Below are 21,302 nucleotides of genomic sequence, written 5' to 3' on the forward strand. Positions count from 1 at the left end.
GTGGTGTCTGGTGGGCAAGATTCTCTGGGACCCCCCATGTGGCCCTGGGAGCGGAGCAGAGCAGAGGCTCCTGTCCCCTGTGCATCCCCTAGGTCATCGCGTGCTGAGCCTCACACATATGCGGCTTCTGTCCGTGGATGTGGGTGGCTGGGGATTACTGACCAGAGGCCTCTGCCTATGCCCTGCAGCCTCCCTTTCCCACAGGCGCTGATCGTTGTGTATGCGTTCCACTTCCCCCACCTCCTGAACCCCCAGATAGAGAGCTCCACCCACAGGGCCCTCTACCGGCAGCATATCCTGGGCATCGTCCTTAGGGGCCCAGCACTGTGCTTCGTGGCCGCCGGCTTCTCCTTGTTCTTCTACCCCTTGGTGAGTGAGGGGAGCAGGGGGTGGGGTGACTGTCTTATGGAGGAGATGCCCCAGGAGGGTGGGCTGGGGGGGGGTACAGCTGTGCAGAGGTCTCGGGGATCACCGGCACATGGCCTTGCACCCAGGGTGCCAGGGAGCACAGCTGGAGGGAAACTCTCCCCACGGGGACCTGCCGTGCAGGTGAACAGGCGCCACAGAGCCAGGTTTGCGTGAAGAGACACGCCGTCCAGTGGGGGTAGCCAGTGGACCGTGACCACCCATGTTTTCCCCAAGTGGGCGAATCCTTAGGACAGGAAGAGAGAGAGAGACGGATGCCCATAGTCTGGGCTGTGCTTGTTCTCTGGGCGAGTAAGGGGTCCCTGTGAAGCCACCATGCAGCCAGCACTAGAGGGTCTCTGGGTGGAGGGGTCCCAGCAGCCTTGCTCTGACAGCAGGAAGGAGGCGCAGTAGGGAGCACTTGCCAAAAGGCCCTAAAGATCCACATGGAGGGTGTGGGCTGCCCAGAGAGAGTGCAGGAAGAAAGGGAGGAAGCCCCCCCTGCCCAGGGAATGGCCTGCTCTCAGGAACACCCAGCTGAGGTCGGAGGTCAGGATGCCTCCTGCAGACAGCCCAGACTTGGTCTGTGCTGCCTCTGTGCAGGGATGCCAGAACTTGGAGCTGTGTCAGCCAGGTCATAGAAGTCAAGGTCAGCTTTTAGCCCTTTTAGCCCTTAGCTAATGGAATAGGAGTGTTCTAGAACACTCTGGCCATCTGGGAATGCAGAGAAGTACAAACCAGCAGCCATCCCAGTGGGTTTCGGGGGCTGTAGGCATGGCTCCTGCCTGGATCCAAGCCCTCACCAAGTACAGGGAAGCGTTGGGCCCAGAGCATCATACCTGGGAACAAATGGTTGATGATGTTTTAAATATCTAGTAAACATTCCAGGAGATTCCAAGTTTGAAACAGATAGGCTAGCCAAGGCTGAGCATCATTTCCTCGAGGATGGAGCTGCGTGCTGGGGGCTGAGCGGCTAAGGTGTCAGAGGTCAGGCCCGAGCAGGTGGAGCACGCCAGGTGGAAGGCAGGCTCGGGCTGCTGCTTCGTTTCTTCTGAGCATGTTGGAGGTGCAGGAGCGCTGGCGGGAGGGATGCTGCAGGGGTGCTCGGGGTCATGCAGGGCATCCTTGGCTGTGGCCTCTAGCACGGTAGCTCCCAGTGCATAGGGCAGGGCCAGAAGGGGGCCGGGAGTAAGGGGCATGTGGTCTGAGGCCACATACATGTCCATACTCAGGGTGGCCCACAGCAGGCATCAGTTAGACAAGGTCAGGGCTTGAGGAAACCCAAGGATCACTGCTTGGAGGATGGGAGGGACAGCTGGGGTCTGCGGTGGGTGGCCTGGGTGAGCTGAACAAGGGCCAGGGTAGGCTGGGTGTGTGGGCAGTTGTCTGGTGTGTCCTGGGGGATAGCAGGTGCCACAGCACTGGGGCTATGGGGAACTGGACAGTGACCACACCCTGGTGGGATGACAGCAGTGGGGGAGGGGACACCTGAGCCACCAGACTGGGGGAGGGGAGGGCTGAGAGGGCCCAAGTGGTCAGTAGGTCCAGGGGCCTCAGGAGGATGGGGTCACTCAGGCCCTGACCCTCAGTGACAGAGCAGTCAGCGCTCTGTCCAGCCCCACTCACCTGTCCATCAGCCTTCCTCCCTCCTTCCCTGCAATGCTGCTCTGACCCCTTGCACCCACCCCCTCACCTCCTTGCCTGGAGCCCACCACTGCCTGGGAGACAGCATGTCCAAGCTTCCTGAGCCCCGGGCGGGTCCCTTGGAGCCTCCTTGGCAACCCTGTGGCCTCCATCCTCACAGGCATTCCCTCAGCCAGATGCCTTGCTGGGTCTACCTCCGAGGTCCAGCCCCTTTTCACCACCCTGGATAGGTCATCCTGTCCTCCCTATGGACTGCCTTCCTCTCACAAGGATGCCCACAGGGCCCAGGGCCTTGCCTGCTGGCATCTGTGTAGTGCCTCTTGTGTCATGTTCCCCCACCCCCACCAGACTCCCGTTCCTCCCCCGATCCTGCAGTGGATGGCACCTCCTTCCTGCCTCCCAGCTGCCCTCAGGGTGTCTTGAATTCTGCGTGGGATGTGGTCTCTTGGAGTGTGGAAACCGGGTTAGAGGCAGAGGTAGGGTGCATCTGAAGTGTCCCACAGTCTCCCTGATGGCAGCATGTGCATCGTCGTCTCCCCATGTCAGGTCACCTTGAAGAAACGGGTGTGCAGGACAGAGAGGGTGGGAGCCCCTCATTGAGGGCAGGCATGGGATGGGGCAGGGACGGCAGGAGAAAGGCCTTCCCTGCAGGGCTGCCGGCTGGGTGGTATGGGGCCTGAAGGACTCCTGCTGCCAGGGCCCAGGACTGGATTTGCTGGGCCACCTCTGGACCTGACCCTGCACCCTTCCTGGAATAACATGGCAGACATACAACGTAAACTTCATAGCCCTGTGTCCACTGCCCCCTGCCCAGTCCAGAACCCCAGCCCGCAGCCACCACTCCACCTACTTCTAGACTGCTCCTATGGCCACAACAGAAACACAGCACCCCTGAGCAGTCTGCATCCCCCACCATGCCCTGCTCCCCCAGAACTCCCATCTACTTCCTGTCTCTAGAGCTTTGCCAATTCTGGGTAATTCACGTAAATGGAGTCATAAAACATGAGGCTCTTACATCTGGCTTTTCTCAGAAGAATGTTTTCCAATTTGTTCCCATGGTAGCAGGTGTCAGATACCCACCCTCTCACTGGAAGGTCACAGGAAGGACCCAGCTTGCTTACCCGTTGATCCATCCATGGACTCGGGTGTCTCCCCGTCTCCACCGCGGTGCACAGGGCTCCCTCGGCCCATGTCCTCACCATAGCTTGTTGGTGTCTGCTCCTCGAGGAGTAGCTGTCCTGTGGGCTATGACGCGGGGTCACCCGTGGTTCTGACCTGCATCTCCCTGATCCCTGGTGATGCTCAGCGTCCTGCTCTGTACAGCTCGGCCACTGCACAGGTCCTTCGGAGAGCTGTCCGCTCAGCTCCTCTGCCCACCTGGAGTTGGGGGTTCATGCCTTTGCTCTGGAGCTGGAGCTCTGCACCTGCCCTGGGTGCCAGCCCCTCGTCAGTGGTGCGGTCTGCTGGTACTTTCCCACGTTCTGGGAGCTGCCTTTTCCTTCTGGAAATACTCTGAAGCACAAAAGGTTTCCAGCTTGATGAGATAGGATTCATCTGTGTTTTCTTCTGTTGCTCATGCTGCCATCCCTTTGGGGCGGATGGTGTCTGCCGTGTGGTGTGTCTCACGCAGTCGTACCTGCTGATGGCGACGGTCATCTTCCTCCCCTACGTCAGCAAGGTCTCCAGCTGGTGCAAGGGCAGGCTTGTGGGTAGGTGCTCGGCACTGCTCCCCAAGGCCTGTGAGCATGGGAAGGGCCCAGGCAGCCGTAACGGCCAGGTGTCCCTGCAGAGTCTCCTCCCCTGGCCAGCTCCTCCTTCCTGGCACACCCATAGGTCCCCAGGAGCCCCCAGCTCACAGCATGGAGTTCTTCACTTTTGACCTGCACGAACCTCTCAGCAAGGAGCGGGTGGAGGCCTTCAGTGATGGGGTCTACGCCATCGTCGCCACACTCCTCATTCTGGACATCTGGTAAGAACCCAGGCCTGAGGGAGGGGGTGCATGGCCTTCCTGTCACCATCCAACCCCACAGAGGCAGGGGCTGAGGTCTCCTGATGCTAGCCCTCCGCTTGAGGAGGAGTCCCACCCTGGACCGAGCTCGGGAGAGCTCAGGCTCTGCTGTGCTAGGGGCAGGGGGCACACAGGACTCCTCCTGTCGCTTCTCCCTTCCCCAGGCTGGGTCTGTGGGTGTGGTTGGGCCTCCCCAACCTGTGCTTTCCTTCTCCTTTAGGCCTCGCCCCAGACCAATCCTCCCCTCTTCTCCCCATTCCCCACGCAAGTCTCCCCCCAACTCATTCCCCTGCCAGCTCCCCCAATCCCTGCCTCCCCAGCCCCTCCCCCAGGGCTCCCCCTTCCAGGGCTTCCCACCTCCCCTCCCTGCGTCCTCCCTCCTGCTCCGTTTTGCCTTCTCTGGGTGCTCTTTTGCCCCATCTAATCTACCGTTTCCCTCTGTCAAAGTTCTCATTTTAGTTAAGGCATTTTTAAGCGTTTCATCTGCTTATCTTTTTCTTACTTTCCATTCTTTTTGAGAGCCTTTTGTTCCTTTGGTCCTATTTCAAAACATTCTTATTTTGTTGGACAGGTTACACCATCTTGATTTTACATTTTATATCTGAAGGCCTAAAGTATTAGTTCTCCTAATTCTCTTGATAGCTTTTTCCTACTGTAATTTGTGAATTTTTAAAATTGGGGTCCAAGTGCTCATTGGTGTCAACATCTGAGCCTTGACCCAAGGTTGCAGGATGGTGTGGCTTTGCTTCCATGGGTGGGACCCAGCCGGCCCCAGTTCCCTGGTGAGCAGCTGCAATGAGCAGAGAACAGGCCCCCCTCTTGCCCCCGAGCCATAGCCCCCACCTTCAGACTCCTGCAGCTCCACCCCCCAGACACATGTGCAGCCCCCCATTGTGAGTGTAGAGGCATCTCCGGGTGCTTCCCCCCAGCCTGGGAATAGGACGGGCTCTTGGGGCCGCACAGTTGGGGCCACCCACAAGGGGGAGAATCTGAGATGTGCCTTAGAGTTGCTCCTTCCAGCTGCGCTCAGCCCAGTGATCTGAGAACCACAGAGGCTGCCCCCCACCCCCAGATCAGGGGGACCACCACCCAAGCAGCCCAGCAGGTGCCGGGGTGTGGACAGGGCTCCGTGGGAGCCCCGTGGAGGCTGGGGGGCTGTGGGCTCGGGCTGGGAGCTGCACCCCAACCTGACCGCCCATGGCGGGGCCAGGACCAATGCTGTGTGTTGGCCGCCCTCAGCGAGGACAACGTGCCGGACCCCAGGGACGTGAAGGAGAAGTTCCACGGGAGCCTGGTGGCAGCACTGAGCGTGTACGGGCCACACTTCCTGGCCTACTTCGGTTCCTTTGCCACGGTGGGCCTGCTCTGGTTTGCCCACCACTCGCTCTTCCTGCACATCCGCAAGGCCACGCAGTCCATGGGGCTGCTCAACACGCTGTCACTGGCCTTCGTGGGCGGCCTCCCACTGGCCTACCAGCAGACCTCGGCCTTCGCGCGACAGCCACACGACGAGCTGGAGAGCGTGCGCGTCAGCTGCGCCATCATCTTCCTTGCCAGCATCTTCCAGTTCGCCATCTGGACCACGGCCCTGCTGCACGAGGGGGAGACGCTGCAGCCCTCGGCCCGCTTCGGGGGCCGGGAGCACGCGTTCATGTTTGCCAAGCTTGCGCTGTACCCCTGTGCCAGCTTGCTGGCCTTCGCGTCCACCTGCTTCCTCAGCCGGTTCAGCACGGCCATCTTCCACCTCATGCAGATCGCCGTGCCCTTCGCCTTCCTGCTGCTGCGCCTCCTCGTCCGCCTGGGCCTGGCCCTTCTGTGTGCCATGCGGGGCCTCGCCCAGCCAGCAACCCAGGCTGAGGAGGACGCACATGCCCCGCTCCTCCCTGCTGCCTGCTAGCTCCTGGGGCCTAGCTGCCCCCACCTGCACTCAGCCTGCTTTTGGTTTGTATCTTCAACCTTCTTCTCTAGAGCCTTTGGTAGGTTTCTGCTTCTGCAGACAGTGCGACAGGAGCTTGTATCCCAGTCTCTGTCCTAGGCCCACATTCTCGCTCTTTGTGAAGCTAAACCACCAGGGTGCTTGCGCTCTTGCTGGGAGCCCATGGTGCCAGCCTGGAGTGGGGCGTGGGTCCCCAGGCACAAAGGACATGGCAGCAGCACAGCAATGGCCATAATGTATTGTCCTGGATATAAATTATGCTTACATTCAGGTAGTGACAAGGTACACAAGGGCCTGGGTGCAAGCCCACACCACCCCTCTGGGCGCACAGACGCACTTAAATACAAAGGACAGACAACTACAGACCAGAACGAGAGCCAAGGCCTGCAAAGCGGACACAAGTGATGCCACCAGGGACGTCAAGGCAGACACACGTGTGTGTGCTGGAGGCACGTGATAGGGATGTCCCACCACAAATGACCACTACAGTGCATTTGTGTGGATTTGGCAGAAGCTCAGGGGACATGGGGCTGGTGGGGCAGAGCTCGGTCACATGGCACTGGCAGCAAACAGCCAGGATGAGTGGAGAAACAGGATTCCTGGGCCTTTCTTTGGGGCCCCTGGAGCCTCCCCAGACTGATCCTGGGGCATGTCTGAACCCAGGGTAGGGGAGGCCCAGGCACCTGGTCAGCTGGACGGGCACTGGGAAAGGCATGTTGATCGTTGACAAACAGGTAATTAAAGCTGGCTCCTCCCCAATGTCACACTTTGTAAACTTCCTCTGAGCCTCCCCGCCAGTTTGCTTTTGGTCCCTTCTGCATACTCTGCCCCAGCCCATGAGGGCCTAGCTTCCCTCCTGCTGCATCTCCAGGATGTCAGCCAAGCCCACCTGGCCTTAGGGCCCTCCGCCCCCCACGTGCAGCCCAAGCAGCTCCTCCACAGTGGCAGGGCTGGGAGAGAAGGCACCTTCCCCAAGACAAGTGGCAGGTGTCCCCACCCAGCCCTCAGTGGGAAGGTAGGCCACAGGCCCTGGTGGTTGGGGCATTCCCACTCTGTTAGGAGCTTCCGGGGGGATGGCCTAAGATTCGGTGCTGCCCAGCTCGGTGGGCTCACAGATGGTGGGGGGACACAAAATGAGAAATGCCTTCTACCCAGGATGGTAGCCTGGACCCCATGGGCGGGACGACTGGCCAGCCAAAGCCCTGCACCCAGCCTGTCACTGGATCGGAGGCCAGGGGGAAACAGCTGCTACCCCACGCAGCTTCCACGTGCATAGGGGTGAGGAGGAGATGCCCCCAGTCAAAGCCATAGGCAAGTCCATCCACCACTGGCTGGCGCCCGCTGCTGCTGGACAGGCGAGCTGCTGCAGGGTCCCTCTACTTGGAGTCCCCTTCAGGGATGGGCACCCCGTCTGCTCGGGCATCCTTGGGGGTTCCCGCCTTCCTGGGCTTCTGCTTGGTTTTCCTGAGCATGTGGACCTGTCCCACAACAGGTCAGGTCAAAGTGCTGGAAAATACTGTAGGCACGGTCTCAGCCCACTTTACAGAAAGGGGGTGGGTTTCAGCCTATGGGCCCCTCCCCTCCCTGTACCCAGGGGGCCACTGGGAAATAACGGTGCACCGCCCAGCCAGCCCTCAGGGCCCTCCCAGCTCACTGCACGTGGTACCTTGGGGCCCGCAGCCGAGATGATCATGTGCCCAGGAGCCTGGACCCAGGGCTCACCATCCACCTGCACAGGCGTGGCCTTCAGAAGGGTGACGCGGAAGTAGGAGCCCTGGGCGATGCGGATGCCGGAGCGCAGCCCGCCCTGGACCTGGCCCTGGTAGTGGAGAGAAGGCCGGTGGGGCTCAGTGGGCCACAGTCCCACGCCAGGGCCCGCCCCGGCTGTCCACACTCACCATATGCATGACGCCTGTCACCCCCACCACCTCTAGCAGCCCGTCATCCATGCGTGGCTTCTCGAACCTTGAGTCACTGTCGGAGCCCCACAGATCGGCCCCCGAGCCCCAGCTGCATCAAGGGAGGGGCGCACAGGTGAGTGGGCAGGCTGGACGAGGGCCTCAAGCCCCACCAGAGGAGCCCTTGGAGCCCCTTGGAGCCCCACCCACTGGCACCTGGGGATGTTGATGAAGATGAGACCCTCGATGCTTGGCAACTCCACTTCCTGCTGCTCCACCTGCAGCCGGATCTCCTTGTGTAAGCCACGGGAGTGGCTGATCTTCTGCAGCCCAACCCGCACATACACGCCTTTATTGTGGAACCTGCGGAGGAGGTGTATGCCTAGAATCAAGGTGGAGCCCTTGCCCTACCTATGACGCCCCCTCTACAGCCCCAGGTTCCAGCCCCATCCACCAAGTCCTGCTGGTGACTCCCAGGAAGTATGCTGTCACCAGGGGGCAGCCCTGTGATCTAGAGCAGTCCCAAGCCCCCATCCTTGATGTTCTGGCACCTGCTTGTGAACTTGCCAGGCTCCTCTTCCCGTGCCTGGTGGAAGTCCAGGCTCAGCTCTGCATCAATGCCTATCCCGCAGTAGTTACTCATCTGCACAATCTGGAGATAAGACACATTCTCCCATGACCCTGGTCAGTTTTCACCACGTGCTCCCCACCTCCCCGAAGCTGGGTCCAGCCTCCTCATCTCCAACCCAACCCTCCCCTATTGTCACAGCGGCTTCCATCCTGTGACTGACGTGCACTCAGGGGGAGGCAACTATCTGAGCCAGCCAGCCCGGGATGTCCCCAGCAAGCCGCTGCTGACGATGCCTCAGCTTCCCTGTAAATGAGGCGGTCCTGGTGCCTACACCAGGTGGTGGCTGGGATCCACATGAAACCCCGGACAGAAGCAGAGAGTTGCCTATGGGGTGCCCGACAGGTGCCACCCTGGTACCTTGGGGGGCTCAACGTCCGCCACGCTGTCTTCTGCAGCACCAGCCTCGTGAGCGTCCAGCAGAATGGTCCAGCGGTCCATGAGCACCGCGTCAGCCTCATCCACCGACACCAGCACGGAGAATGGGTCCTCCCCACTATAGCCCGCCCCCCAGCGGAGGACCCGGCCGAGGTCATTCCCTGGGATGGGGGCAAGAGAAGACGGACTCTCTATACCCACCCCTCTCCCCACCCTCCCAGGCCTGTCCCCTGGTCTGCTGGCCGACCCCACCTGTGCCCAGCGGCAGGATGGCCACGGAAGGCTCCGGGCACGCCAGACGGTGCCGCATCTCCTCCAGGGCGGCGAGCACCCAGCCCACAGTGCCGTCCCCACCACACACCAGCACCCGGAAACAGGGCACCTGAGAGAACACGTGGAACCTGGCAAGAGGCAAACAGGAAGCACTTGGTGCACACAGGCCAACAGGAGCACCCAAGCCAACGCAGAACAGCCTGGATGGTTCCGTTCCCTCAGGCCTCTCCACAGCGATGTGCAAGCACCCCTCCAAAGGCTTGTGAGGCTGTGAGCAATGTGGCGGGGACCCCCACACTCACCCAGGAAGAGGCCCCCCGTTGGTCAGTTCAAAGACCTGGTGAGGGTTCAGCAGCTTCCGGAAACTACAGAGCAGGTCACGGCCCTTGAGGCCTCCACTCTTGGGGTTCACAAACACGAGGAGGGGGCAGGAGTCTGGGGGCAACTTCATGTGCTGACAGATGGGGGGGGGTGCTGGGTTAGTGCAGGTTCTCAAAGCCATCCCATAGGGGCAGTGACAAGTGCTCCAACCCTGAGCCCACATAGCCTGAGCCCACCTGCAGCTAGTCCCCCGCCCAAGGAAGGCACACATGTGCCCCAGGAGGAGATGAAGCTGGCCGGCCTGGAGCTCTGAGCATACAGGCCACCACCACCCACCGTGACCCTTGTGGCCAGACCGTGCCCACTGCCTGATCCACACAGCCAAGGCTGGACACCCACGTGGGAGTCCACATGCCCCTCCTACAGCTCTCCGGGCCTCTGCCCACCCCCAGCACAGCCAGCAGGAGCAGCCAGGCTCACGGAGGGGCCCCTGCCTCCCATGGGCAGAAGTCCATCTCCCAACAAACAACCCCCAAAACATGGGGCCCAGAGACAGAAGGTAGGGGGCTGAGGTCCCAGCAATGGTGAGGGTGGTGGGGGGCACCAGCATCCATTGGTGGGAGATGCTGGGTAACAGGCACGACTCAGCAACACCTCAAAGCCAAGGACACACTCAGGGTGATGTGTGACCCGTGGGGCAGAGCTGCCTGCAGTCCTCCCACACCTGCTCACCCCACAGCAGGGTGCTACCAGGAGAAAGTACAAGTTGGCACCGCCCACCAGGCTCTGCCTATCAGGGACCCCAACCTGCAGGGGCCGCATCCTCATCAGGACAGCACGGTGACGCCTGGCTCAGGTGGGAGGGGACAGCCAGGCCCAGGAGTCGCCCCCCCCAGTCCCCAACAGTGACCTCACCTACTCTTAATTCTGCTGCACCCAGACAGGGCTCCGGGGTCAGGGCTGGAGCAGCCACCAACACCTCAGGGGAAACCTTGCGGGCCAGCAGGGGTGAGGACCAGAGGCTGCTGGCAAAGGCATGGAGCGTAGGGCACGACGTGGGGCTCCAGCCCCTCACCCTGCTCCAACCCATATAGTGTCCACACCGGGCGTGGGCTTATCCCACTTCACTCTTCCAGATGTGGTCCAAAGTCAGGGAGCCCCACCTGCGGGTCAGAGGTGGCCCAGGCCTCCCAAGCAGGGGTCCCAGTGACCCTCGAAAAGGCAAGGGCCTCCCAGGATGTGTGCATACACACAGCCCCTAGGAGGCAGCCAAGGCAGGATGGGAACTGCAGCTTGCAGTCCTCCACCTGTCAGCCATGGTACAGGCCCGTTGCCCCCAGATCTCAGACTCCTCCCAGGCTGTGAACCATGTGTTAGACAAACCAGTGTCCCTGATGGCGCCCACTCACCAGCACGTCTGGGAGCACCAGGGCGGTGAGTGGCCGGCCGTGCACAGCTGTGTCCTTGATCAGCATGTAGAGCCGCTCGGCCTCCGCGAAGCAGGCCACGTCCAGCACCACGGCACCTGCAGCACGGGGACTGTGAGCTCAGACTGTGGCCTCCCTCATCCTGCTGCCAGAAGGGACTCTGGGTCTGGCCATCCAATGGCAGCCATGTGATGCAGGATCACCAGCCCCAAGGAGCCTTTGAGGGTCACCAAGCTCAGAGACAGGACACAGAGATGGACAAAAGAGGGCAGCGTGGCAGAGCACACCCTCACCCCAGGACCTGGGAGGAACACCCCCACAAGAATGGAGGATACTGATAACTGCTGGGGACCCCCAGAAGGCATTTGGGGCTCATGGGAATAGCCTCCTGCTTCTGGGCAGATTTGCAGTCTCCCAAGAAAAGAAAGATGCAAACCCAAGGGCAGAACAGGTTTTTGAGAAAAGTCCTCGGCAACTCAATCACATTTTAGCAAAAGCATGATAGCCAGGGAGCCAGGGAAAAAACCACAAATGGGTCCCTCCCACAGGGATCCCCCAGACAAAGGTCAGGTCCTAAACAAAATGGAAACGCTGAATACGAAGGTAAGAAGGGCAGGCCTTTCCACCTAACTCCAGAGCCCAATCTGACCATGCCCTACAACAGTGGCTCACCTTGGGAGGAGTAGACGTGGCTCACGGACACCAGGCCAGCTGCGAAGATAGGCTGCGGTCAGGGGAGGTGCGAGGTCCCCAGGCCCTGCCCAGCCTTGGAGGCCAACCCTGCTGCTCCTGTTTGCAGGTGGTTCCCACAACCCAGGAGGGGCAGCTCCCCCAGCATGTCCCTCCCCACCTCAGAGCAAAAGGCAGAGGCTGGACCTCTGGGGTCTCAGAAGCCCCTTGGAGGAGGTGAGCACTGTGGGCCCTCAAGGTGAGAAAAGAGACCCAACGAGTGGGAACCAGCCTGGCAAAGGCTCAGATACTGTGTGGAGGGAGAGGAGGAGAGGAGAACCAGCCCCCAAGGTCTGCTCTCAGAACCCGTCCCCTCCTCCCCCTGCTCCCCTGTCAGCCCAGGCAGTCACACCTTTGGTGGCCACAGCCTCATCCAGCAGGCTGCCATACTCCTGGGCAGACAGCCCGAAAGGCAGGCCAGCAACATACAGGGAGACACGGGGGGCCACAGCTCTGCTCTCAGCCACATAGAACCGCGTCTGGGTCATCTGTCGCAGGGATGTCTGTGGGGAGGTAGGACCCAGAGCAGAGCACTCAGGGAGGGCACCACCATTCCCGGTCCCTCCATCCTCCATCCAGAAAGACTTCCCAGGCTGAACCACACTGAGACAAGACAGAAAAGGAAACACAGGCTTCCTCCCTCGGGACAAACCCCTCAACTTTCCTCAGGGAGCCCCAGGGAGTGGGGTCTGGGGCTCAAAACGCCACCTTCGAGAGAACAGTGACATGAGCAAGCAGACAGACCCGCCAGGCCCAGGAGGGCTGGCACTGGCACGTAGGGCCCTAGGGACAGGCTCCCTCGCTGGGAGGCAGCAGCCATGGCCAAAGGCTGGTGACTCTGTGGGGACCAGCATTCACACCAAAATGACCTGCCGGATGTCACGAAGCCGGGTGAGCAAGGGCTCCTCATCCTCCAGCACCGTCCGCTGGACTGCAAGAATGACAGGCAAGGCCTGTGGGTACCAGGTGCCACTCCCACATCTGCAAGCAGCTGCCCCGAAGACCTCAGGGCACCCCGGGGCAGATCGGGGACCCTCGATCACAGGCTACCGCTCACCTTGCCTGCTGCCCATGAGCACCTCCTCCAGGTGGAAGCTCTCCGGACCCTCAGCCTGTGAGGGACAGAGGTCACAGCGTCAGGCCTGGAGCTCCAGCTCCTCCAGGTCTTCCACCAGGTCAGCCAGGACCACAGTGGCATACACACCTGACGGCCGAGCAGCAGGAGAGCCTCCAGCACCACGGTCCGGGCTGTGCTCCCTGGGGTCACACGGATGGACACGTAGGCCACACCCACCCTGCAGGGAACAATCTCAGGAGCTCGGGTAACATGCCCCCACCCACCCCAGCTCCCACCAACAGACCCTGGGCCTGGGGCCTGGGTCTCACTTGAGCCAGGCAGGGTAGATCTTCAGGTCTTCCTGGGTGTGGGGCAGAGCACGGAGGATCCAGGCCTCGGGGGCAGCCTCTCGGGATCCCGGGCCTCTGCTGCCCTCCTCCTCTGCACTCCCTCCGGCCCGGGTCCTGCCCCGGGTCCCCATGTCCATGGTGTGGACAGATGGGGGGAGGGCCTGCAACTCGAAATCGCAAGGGTCCTCTGTGACATAGTAAGCCCGAAGCGCTGCCTCCTGCGGGGGAAGTGGGGGGTGGAGGGGGGCAGATGTAGACACCAGCCAGGGCCACGCCAGATGCCACAAAGCTCCCCAAGAAGGCGCCCTGCAGGGGCTCCCTCTTACTAGCATCTCCTGACTCCTGGCCTGGCGGGGGACAGTGATAACACGAAAGTGGTTTCTCTGCAGAGCATCGTTGCCATCAAAGATCTTCAGGGTCTGTTTGCCTGGGCCGGAGAGAAGTAAATGCCTGTCCATGGAGTGGGTCCAGGCTGGGGACAGGACGGGGGATAAGGTGAGGGATGAGGGGACCAGGCTGCAGGCCACAATGGCTAGGAGGCACTCACTGGAGTCCGGGGCCAGCACCTCTCTGCCCAGCCCAGCGGGGGCGCTTCCGTCTGCACCATCGTCCCCCTCACCTGCCGGAGGGGCACAGCTGATCTTCTACCCAGGCCAACCCCCAGCCCACACACCCAGCCCCAGCACAGCCCCTCACTCACCCTGCTCTGGGGCCGCGCTCTCAGAGATGCGGAAACAGTGCATCTTACTGAAGTTTCGGGACAGCAGGCGCACGCACACCGGCGGGAGGACCATGGTGCGCAAGCGCCCAAATGTGCACTCTGGGGCAAGCGCCGCAGAGCAGACTGAGTGGGCCTGCAGATAGGAGCATGGGTCGGCTGTCAGCCACTCTGCAGGGGCCCACGCTGGGTTGATGGCCCCTGACCAGGCCAGGGAGGGGCACACAGGCGGGTGCTACCCTCAGACCAGAAGGATCCCTGACTCTGTACAATGGGGACCATCCCCAGACCCAACACACTGGGATGCAGACGGGTGAGCACGGAAGGACGCGCCACACCTGCTCTCGGGACCTCCAACCTACTTTCCAAAGGGATAATATATCCACTCTGCCCCACCCCCCAGGACTATGACACCCTACCCCCAGGAACTGCCCATCCCCACCATGCCCACCAGGAACTCCACCATCCCACTCCGCCCCTCAGGGCACCCCCACCCCGCAAAGCCCCACCTACATGCTGCACCCCCTCCCCCACAAAGCCCCACCTGCGCATCCTCCCCCCCACCAGCCAGCAAAGCGCAAAGCCCCACCTGCACGCCGCACCACTCGCAGCGCACGCCCGCCAGCACATCCGAGGAGCCGCATGTCTTCCTGCAGACCTCGCAGCGTGCACCAGAGGGCAGGTTCCCCTCCCGCCAGTGGTGGTGATGCGCGTCCTGTGGAGGGGGCCATCCTGGCTCAGCCAGCCCCCAGCAACACCACCTTTCCCCCTCCCCGCCCCCCCCACCCCCAGGCTCAGGCCTCTGACCCTGCGCACTCACGTGGTCCCGGTGCCCATCCCAGTGGCACTGGCGGCAGTCGCTGCAGGCGAAGGGCACACAGTCGGGGTGAACGTGCAGCTCACACACTGGGGGGCGGGCAGGGTTAAGGGCCTCTCGCCTCTCCCCACAGCCTTGCCCCCTTCTCTTGGGCAGCACTGCCAAGGCCAGTTCCCTGCACATCCCAGCCACACTTCCTGGACTCTTCCTCGAGCGCACAGCAGGTGCCCCTCCCCTCAGGGGACAGGAGCCGGCTACCCATTGCTCCCTGTCTTCTGGCCCCCTGCTTCCCCATGAGGGCAGCTTGAGAGTCCACAAATACATCCCCCCTCATGGGCGCCCAGGGCACCACCCCGCCTCCTACCCAGCTGCCTGGCCACAGCAGGGTGTGGGCCCCCTGGGCAGCAGAGACCAGGACCCTGGTGAGGGTGCAGACCACAGAGCAGCCAGGCGGGCTGGGCAGTACCTTCACAGCGGAGCGCAGGGGCCTCCAGGGCCTTGCGGCACACGGCGCAGAACTTGCGCTTGTAGAAGCCCCGAGGGCCAAAGCAGTGGGCCACAGGGACCTGCAGGGAGCAGAGCTCCCCCTCAGCCTGGGGCCCACCGGACAGCACCCAGCCAGCGCCAGCAGGCCTCGTCCTCTGCAGCCCAGAGAGCCCTGCAGTGCCTCCCAAATCTTCCCCTGCCCCTCTGTGCCCCTGGGGGTCCTGCTGGAACTGCCCACTCTCCTCCGAGTCCCCCCCCCACCCCCGCTGGGCTGCCCCTCCTGCAGGGAGCCCCCTGCTGGTTCTTCCCCGGGCCTGATTCAGCTGTGCGGGTCCAGGAAGCTGGGCGCTGGCTGCTTCCTCCAGGCCTCGTCCCTGCCCCTGTGATACATCCGGGGCAAGCTGGAGAAAAACACTCATGGGCAGAGGCCCACCAACAGGCAGGAGCAGGAGTGCTGGGTGTCAGGGACCCCAGAGGAGGAGGGATCAGAATCAGCAGGAGGTGAGGCCTGGCTACTGCCCTGGGAGGGGCTCACACACAGGGACTTGGGATATGGTCAGCATCCTGGAGACCCAAGGCAGCACATAGGAGCATTCCTGCACCATCCACCCAGACAGACTGACTCAGCCCAGCACCTGCCACGAGAGCTCACTCCCCCAAGCCCCACCCCACCCCACCCCACCCCCCGCCCCATCCCACCATACGCACTCGGACCAGGCTGGGCGCCACACCCGTACAGGGTGTCTTCACGTGCTTCAGGCACTTCTCGTGGGACATGAAGTTGCAGACTACGGAATGAGAGCAGCATGAGTTGGCCCCTGTCCGACCCAAGCATCAGGAGACCCCAGGCTTTGGCATGCAGAAGGGAGGCCATGGCCAGCAGGAGCACCAGGGGCCACAGCCAGCTGCCCACATTCTGCAGGGGCAGTGCATCTCTCACAGTGGGCCCACTCTGCCAGAGCTGAGGGGGAGTCGGCGTGTGGTGAATCCCTGCATCCCCCACCCCACTCTGACCCAGCAGTGAGTGATGGGGAAAGTGACTCTCGCCATCCCCACTATCGTGGGGGCAGAGGGAGGACATGGCCACAGCATCCCCCCACAGAAGCACCATGGACACCCTGATCCACTGCGCCACCCCACCTCTCATCCCCAGAGAGCCCAGAGTGGGGATGCTGCTGTGTCCCAGGGTCTTGAGAGTGGCCCCTGCCCCTTGCACAAGGGGGCCCACTCCTATCTGTTGGCCCTGAGGTGCAGGCAGGTAAGTGGACATCTCCCCCAAGACCAGCAGCACGAAGAACATTCTTCCCCCTCTCCACCACAACTCTGAAGACCCTCTGACCACCCTTCCCATATGCTGTGTGCCTGTTGAAACCAGAGCCAGTCTGTGATGGTCCAGGACCTCCCGAGGCTGGCAGGGTAGGGGGTGGCCAGCCCAGGGATGGCCACACCTGTCCCCACCCAGAGGGATAGACAGCCCAGAGGTTCTAAAGGCAGTGAGTACTCCGACATAGGCTGTGTTTCTGAGGGCCTCCTGTCCTGGGGTGCAGGCCACTAAGAAGGGAGGCCTGGAGAGTCCAGCCACACTGAGGGCCAAAGTCAGACAAGATTGGGGGGAGGGGTGCAAGAGGCCTAGGGAGGGGCAGGGGACCTGGGCTGGGCCCCTTTGGGGTGGGATGGGTTGGACAAGGCAGCTGGAGGCTGGGAAGTGGGCAGGCAGCAAAAGGACTCACTCTCCAAATGGCGCTTGGTGAAAAGTATGAGCAAGGGGCCTTGAGGCAGCCCCATCTTACCCACTGAAGCCCTACCCACCCGTCCCTAGGAGGAAGACACCGACTGGTCCTCCACAGGCTAGCAAGGACAGCCCTGAGGCCTTGCTTTTGAAAAAACTACAGCAGGCTGGGTCAGATGGAGTAAGTGGGGAGGCACAGAGGAAGGGTGAGCACTCTGGCTAGCTTCCCCTCCAAGGCACCCAGACTAGCTCTGTCCCGGAAGGCAGCAGCTGCAGGCAGGTGGTGCCCAGCTCCTCTGGCCCACGGAGATAGTGCTTGATCACCCCACATCCCACATCCTGGGTACTCCCTGGCAGGGAAGGAGGCTCTTCCTCCCACACGCTTGTCAGGCCCCTCTGCCGGCCAAGATTATGAGCCCCTTCTCCAGAGGTGGGGAGCACGTCCACACAGCTGCCCAGGGATGGCCTCCACGTCATCCCCCAAGCCCAGCCCCTTTCCATGAGCTGCTTCGCCCTTTAGACCCAGAGCCCCACCTGCAGGAGGTCATAGCACTGAGGAGGACCTGGAGTCTAGCCTTAGACTTGGAGCCCTGCCTTCACCACCCCTCACCTGTGCAGGGGTCCTGGGTTCAACCTCAGACCTAAGCTGACTCAGCCTGCACAAGCACTGCTCCCCCCTCAGGTGAGCCAGTTGGCATGGGACAAGATAAGACAGTGCAGTGTTTCTGAGGATCTAGGGGTGACCTGCCCCATGCCAGCTGGCCAGACCACCTGGTGCTGCCCTAGGGAGTCAGCTCAACCATGCCATTTTCTTGGGCAGAAGGCATCCCGCCTGAGAGACCCAGCCTCCTCCATCCAGACCTGGTTAAGACTTCTCTGTAAACCCCAGAGCCAAAAGCCTGTCTCCATGAGTGGAGCAAAGGGTCCCCAAATGCCTGGGCAGCTGTGGTCCTCAGGGCCTACCCACCTGTTCTGCCAGAGGAAGCAGGACTACCAGAGCAGACCTGGGAAGCTTGTGCCCTCGCTGTCCAATGAGCCAGCAGAGGGAGGGCCTCCTGGCCCAGGCAGCCAGCTTGGCAGCTAGGTGCCAGCCCTGTTAGGGCATGCCGCACTTGGCCCTTGTGGGTAGCAGTGTGCACGCAGGGCAAGAAAAGGCCCAGCACTAGGGCACAGGATCCTACCAGCGGCCGGGACCAGCCCTGCCTGACCACAGTGATGCCTCCTTGCTGCCCCAGCTACAGGGAGTGAGGAGCCTAGAGTAAGTGAGGAGTCCCACCTGCTTAGGGGACCCTGAACTCATCCCCCAGTCACTGCACCTGCTCCACAACGCCCACCATACTTTTCCCTCACTGAATCCCAAGCCCAGTGAAGGAGCCCAGGGAGCAGTTTTTTCCTGAGGCCCACAGTCCTGGGGGAAGACACCTGGTGCCCCCAACCCCCTAGAAGAGCAAGTGCTTATAGCCTCTCCAGAGAGGGTCTGAGGCCATCACACTCCTGCCCCGGGGGTTAAGCGGCTCTGTCCTGAGGAGCCCACTGGGAATGCAGAAGTCAGAGGGGAGGAGCCCATTCTGGGCCACGGGCTGGGGTCTGTGGGATCGCGGGCGCTCACCGTCGCAGAGGAAGCCGGCCAACCCCCAGATGAAGTCGGAGCAGAGGTGGCAGAAGGTGGGCTTAGTGAGCGTCACCTTCCGGAAGCTGTGGCCAGACGCGGCGGGGCCTGGGGTCCTGGCGCCCGCCCGCTCCGGGCCAGACCCCGACCCTGGCCCCGGCCCAGGTCCCGGGCGCGCGCGGCCTCTGCCGCCTAGCTCGGGGCTGGAGGCCGGGCTGCCCGGGCGCGGCGAGCTACTGCCGAGCCAGGCACGGGCCCGGGGCTCGGCCGCCGCCGCCATCCCTGCCCGGGCGGCCCGACCCCGGCGGCTGGCGAGAGCCGGGTCCGCGCCGCGGGTGAGAGAGGGTACCGCCTCCCCGCCGACCCCGCCGTCCGCGCCGGGCTTCCGACTGCGCCCGCCGCTACTGCGCAGGCGCATGCTCGGGGGCGGGGGCCATGGAGCTGGGGGCGGGGCCTGGGCTGGGGCGGTGGGCCTTCTGGGGCGGGGCCTGGGGCGGCGGGGCGGGGCCTGGGTTGGTACCTGCTGGAGGTGGAAAACCTGCGGGCAGGCCTGCGGACCCTGGGTCCGAGGCGCGGCCTAGTGAGGGACTGCTTGGGGAGGCCTGGAGGGCAGGGGGATGGGCTTGGCCTTCGGCCGACAGGCTGCGCCCGGAATCGGGATCGGGTTCCCCGCACGCAGCCTCGCGACGACTCCGGCACCGGGCGTTTGCACCTGCGGCGGCCAGACACGCGCCTGCGCAGACGGACACCTCCCACGCGACAGTGGATCCCGCGGGTGGTTCGCGGTTGCACTGGGAGGCCCTGCGAGCGCAGGGCACATCCCAGGGGCCCGAGGGTGGGATCGGGAACCAAGGCCCGCCTCCCCTGCATGCCCCAACCAGCCTTGTATGACAGCCGAGTGCGCTGCGTTTTCGCAAGCGTGGGCCCTGCCTTACCCCGAGTACCCTCAGGCCTGGCCCCTGTCCTCACCACAGATGGGGACGTCATGAGGGTCTCACTCAGCAATAGCCAGGGCCTGCATTCCCCCCCTCCCTACGCCAACGTTGCTGTCCCGCTGTTAACTGATGATGCTCCCTCACATCATCTCTCTCGGGAAGCTGGAAGGGCCAGCATCCCTCCCTCCAGGTCATGGCCTAGTGTTCCCATCAGGGCCTGACCTGTCCAACGTCGCCCCCCTCCTCCTCGACCCCGCCCCCCCAGGAAAACCCACCACCACCGCACTCCTGGGGAAGGCAGTGAGTTCTGCCAGCCAGCCCTGCAGAGATGTCTGGCTTTAGGAAGTGACAACCACAGCGCACACAGCTTTGTTTTGTCCAGGCGGTGCTGGGGATGTGTGGGGGATGTGCCCACAAAGGTCACCCTGACCCCATTGCCTGCCAGAAATCACTCCAGGGTCCCTCCTTCTGTGGGCCTGAACGCAGATTGCCGTGCATGTGGCCAAAGTGGGCATCATGGGCCAAGGGTGTTCTTGGAGGACCCAGACGGGACAAGCAGGGCTGCAGAGAGAGGCTGGCTGCTGTAGGGGTGGAGAAGGGTAAAGTCCCAGGGTCCCAGAGGAGGAGAAAAACCAGGTGGGGGATGCAACCAGGGGAGAATAATGTCCAGAGTTGGGGTGGGGGGCGATGACCAAAAGGCCAGGAAGGCAATGCCCTGGAAGTGTGTTGGGCCTGCTGGGAGGGCCTGAGGGAGCGAGAGACAGGGAGGGTTGCAGTGCCTTGTTTTGCTGAGGGGGATTCCAGGTGTGGACAGCAGAGGGAGAGAGACAAGCTGTTTCTGCGGGAGACAGGGTCCTGAGAAGGCAGGAGGACTTGCACCGTCATTCCCAGGACGGTTCTTCACTGTCTGGAAACCACTCACTGCGCACCCAGAGCATTGATTGGGCTGGCATGTCTGCCCTTCTGGAGCTGAGTTCTGGGGCTGACAGACAACAAACTGAAAAATAAGAACCAAGCCACTTAATGTCTTAGTGCCAGGCATGGATGGAGGGAGCCAGGCTGGAGTTCCCAAGAGGAGCTGGGCTGTGGGCAGCAGGAAAACATCCAAGCATCGGGAAACAGAGGGTGCAAAGGCGCTGGGGCCACTCCTTTCTCCTTGTCTTCTCAGCACCCTCATTCTGGCTTCAACCCACCCAGCTACCTGAACCTGCCCTCAGCCAGGCCGCAAGTCACAGGTGAGGACCAGGCCCCAGGACCAATGTCCCTCCTGGCCCTAGGAGGGTTATAATCTAGCCATGGTGCCTGAGAAGGGGCAGGTTTCTATGGAAGACCACTTGGCACCATACAAACTATAGCTGACTTCTTAGGAAACGGGACCAAGGACATATCTCTCCATGTGTGAGAAAGTGGGGAGCAGGGGAAACACCTGGAAAAGGTTTATCACATGTCCATTTCTGCAGAAACCTAACTCTGCTCTCTGATGCAGTGTGCCAACGGAAATGGCAGACACACTGCTGTCAAACCTTCCACGAACTTCTCAGGACCCCTACCAGAATAGCTAGCAGCTTCTAGCTGACGGCTGAAAACATCTGTGCCTGGAGCATGGCGCTGCTCGAGGATCTGGGTGGCCCACTCCATGTCCATGTTCCCACAGAGAGCTTTGGGTCTACAGGCCGTGCCCCTCCCCTTCTCTGCCCTCGAAGTCTCAGTAAGCTCAGGCGCCCCAACACAACACAAGCCAGCCACAGGCTGGGGGCCTTGAACAATGTGTACTTCTCAAAGTTCTGGAGGCCGCAAGTCTGAGGTCGGGGTGGCTCTCAGTCATGTTCCGGTGGGGGACTCATCTTCATTTGCAGATGGGCCTTCTCGCTTGGCTCCTCACACGGCAGCAGAGAGACAGAGAGAACAAGCTATCTGCTGTCCCTTTTCACAAGGGCACTAACCCCATCCCGTG

The 21,302-nt window shown here is 62.1% G+C and overlaps 2 protein-coding genes across 9 annotated transcripts in view; one reads left to right on the plus strand and one right to left on the minus strand.

Annotated features, from left to right (window-relative positions):
• Nucleotides 1-6,757, plus strand: part of TMEM175 (transmembrane protein 175) — a 24,995-nt gene extending 18,238 nt beyond the window's left edge. For 4 of the 7 annotated variants that reach the window (XM_032333529.1, XM_032333531.1, XM_032333528.1 and 1 more), the window contains 4 exons: nucleotides 205-369; nucleotides 3,680-3,758; nucleotides 3,883-4,018; nucleotides 5,297-6,757. In XM_032333529.1, the coding sequence (XP_032189420.1) occupies nucleotides 205-369; nucleotides 3,680-3,758; nucleotides 3,883-4,018; nucleotides 5,297-5,954 (1,038 nt within the window). In that variant the 3' untranslated portion in view covers nucleotides 5,955-6,757. Of the gene's footprint in view, nucleotides 1-204; nucleotides 370-3,679; nucleotides 3,759-3,882; nucleotides 4,019-5,267 lie in introns of all 7 variants that reach the window. The other 3 variants (XM_032333532.1, XM_032333533.1, XM_032333534.1) reach the window with 3 other exon arrangements.
• On the minus strand, nucleotides 6,212-18,808 carry DGKQ (diacylglycerol kinase theta). Of its 2 annotated transcripts, none has more exons than XM_032333526.1 (23): nucleotides 18,414-18,808; nucleotides 15,784-15,863; nucleotides 15,056-15,155; nucleotides 14,593-14,678; nucleotides 14,362-14,487; nucleotides 13,755-13,908; nucleotides 13,602-13,673; nucleotides 13,381-13,481; nucleotides 13,034-13,272; nucleotides 12,852-12,942; nucleotides 12,705-12,759; nucleotides 12,517-12,578; nucleotides 12,000-12,150; nucleotides 11,591-11,629; nucleotides 10,901-11,016; nucleotides 9,473-9,624; nucleotides 9,150-9,298; nucleotides 8,880-9,058; nucleotides 8,443-8,543; nucleotides 8,108-8,254; nucleotides 7,892-8,003; nucleotides 7,660-7,812; nucleotides 6,212-7,471 (listed from the first exon to the last, which is right to left on the minus strand). In XM_032333526.1, the coding sequence occupies exons 1-23, from the start codon at nucleotides 18,691-18,693 to the stop codon at nucleotides 7,370-7,372; spliced, it is 2,847 nt and encodes a 948-aa protein (XP_032189417.1). In that variant the 5' UTR covers nucleotides 18,694-18,808; the 3' UTR covers nucleotides 6,212-7,369. The 2 variants fall into 2 exon arrangements, with proteins under 2 accessions (XP_032189417.1, XP_032189418.1); XM_032333527.1 differs by having other exon boundaries at nucleotides 7,441-7,531.
• Between the last annotated feature and the right edge of the window lie 2,494 nt (nucleotides 18,809-21,302).

The sequence above is a fragment of the Mustela erminea genome, chromosome 2, assembly GCF_009829155.1.
Source record: "Mustela erminea isolate mMusErm1 chromosome 2, mMusErm1.Pri, whole genome shotgun sequence".
Taxonomy (NCBI): domain Eukaryota; kingdom Metazoa; phylum Chordata; class Mammalia; order Carnivora; family Mustelidae; genus Mustela; species Mustela erminea.

Excerpts from the sequence above, each read along its gene's own strand:
- DGKQ (XM_032333526.1), bottom strand. The coding sequence starts at position 18,693 with ATGGCGGCGGCGGCCGAGCCCCGGGCCCGTGCCTGGCTCGGCAGTAGC. Across the intron at positions 13,909-14,361 it reads GCGAGTGGTGCGGCGTGCAG|GCCCACTCAGTCTGCTCTGC; the intron begins GTGGGGCTTTGC and ends TCCTATCTGCAG. Across the intron at positions 13,482-13,601 it reads GGTGCTGGCCCCGGACTCCA|GCAAACAGACCCTGAAGATC; the intron begins GTGAGTGCCTCC and ends TCTCCGGCCCAG.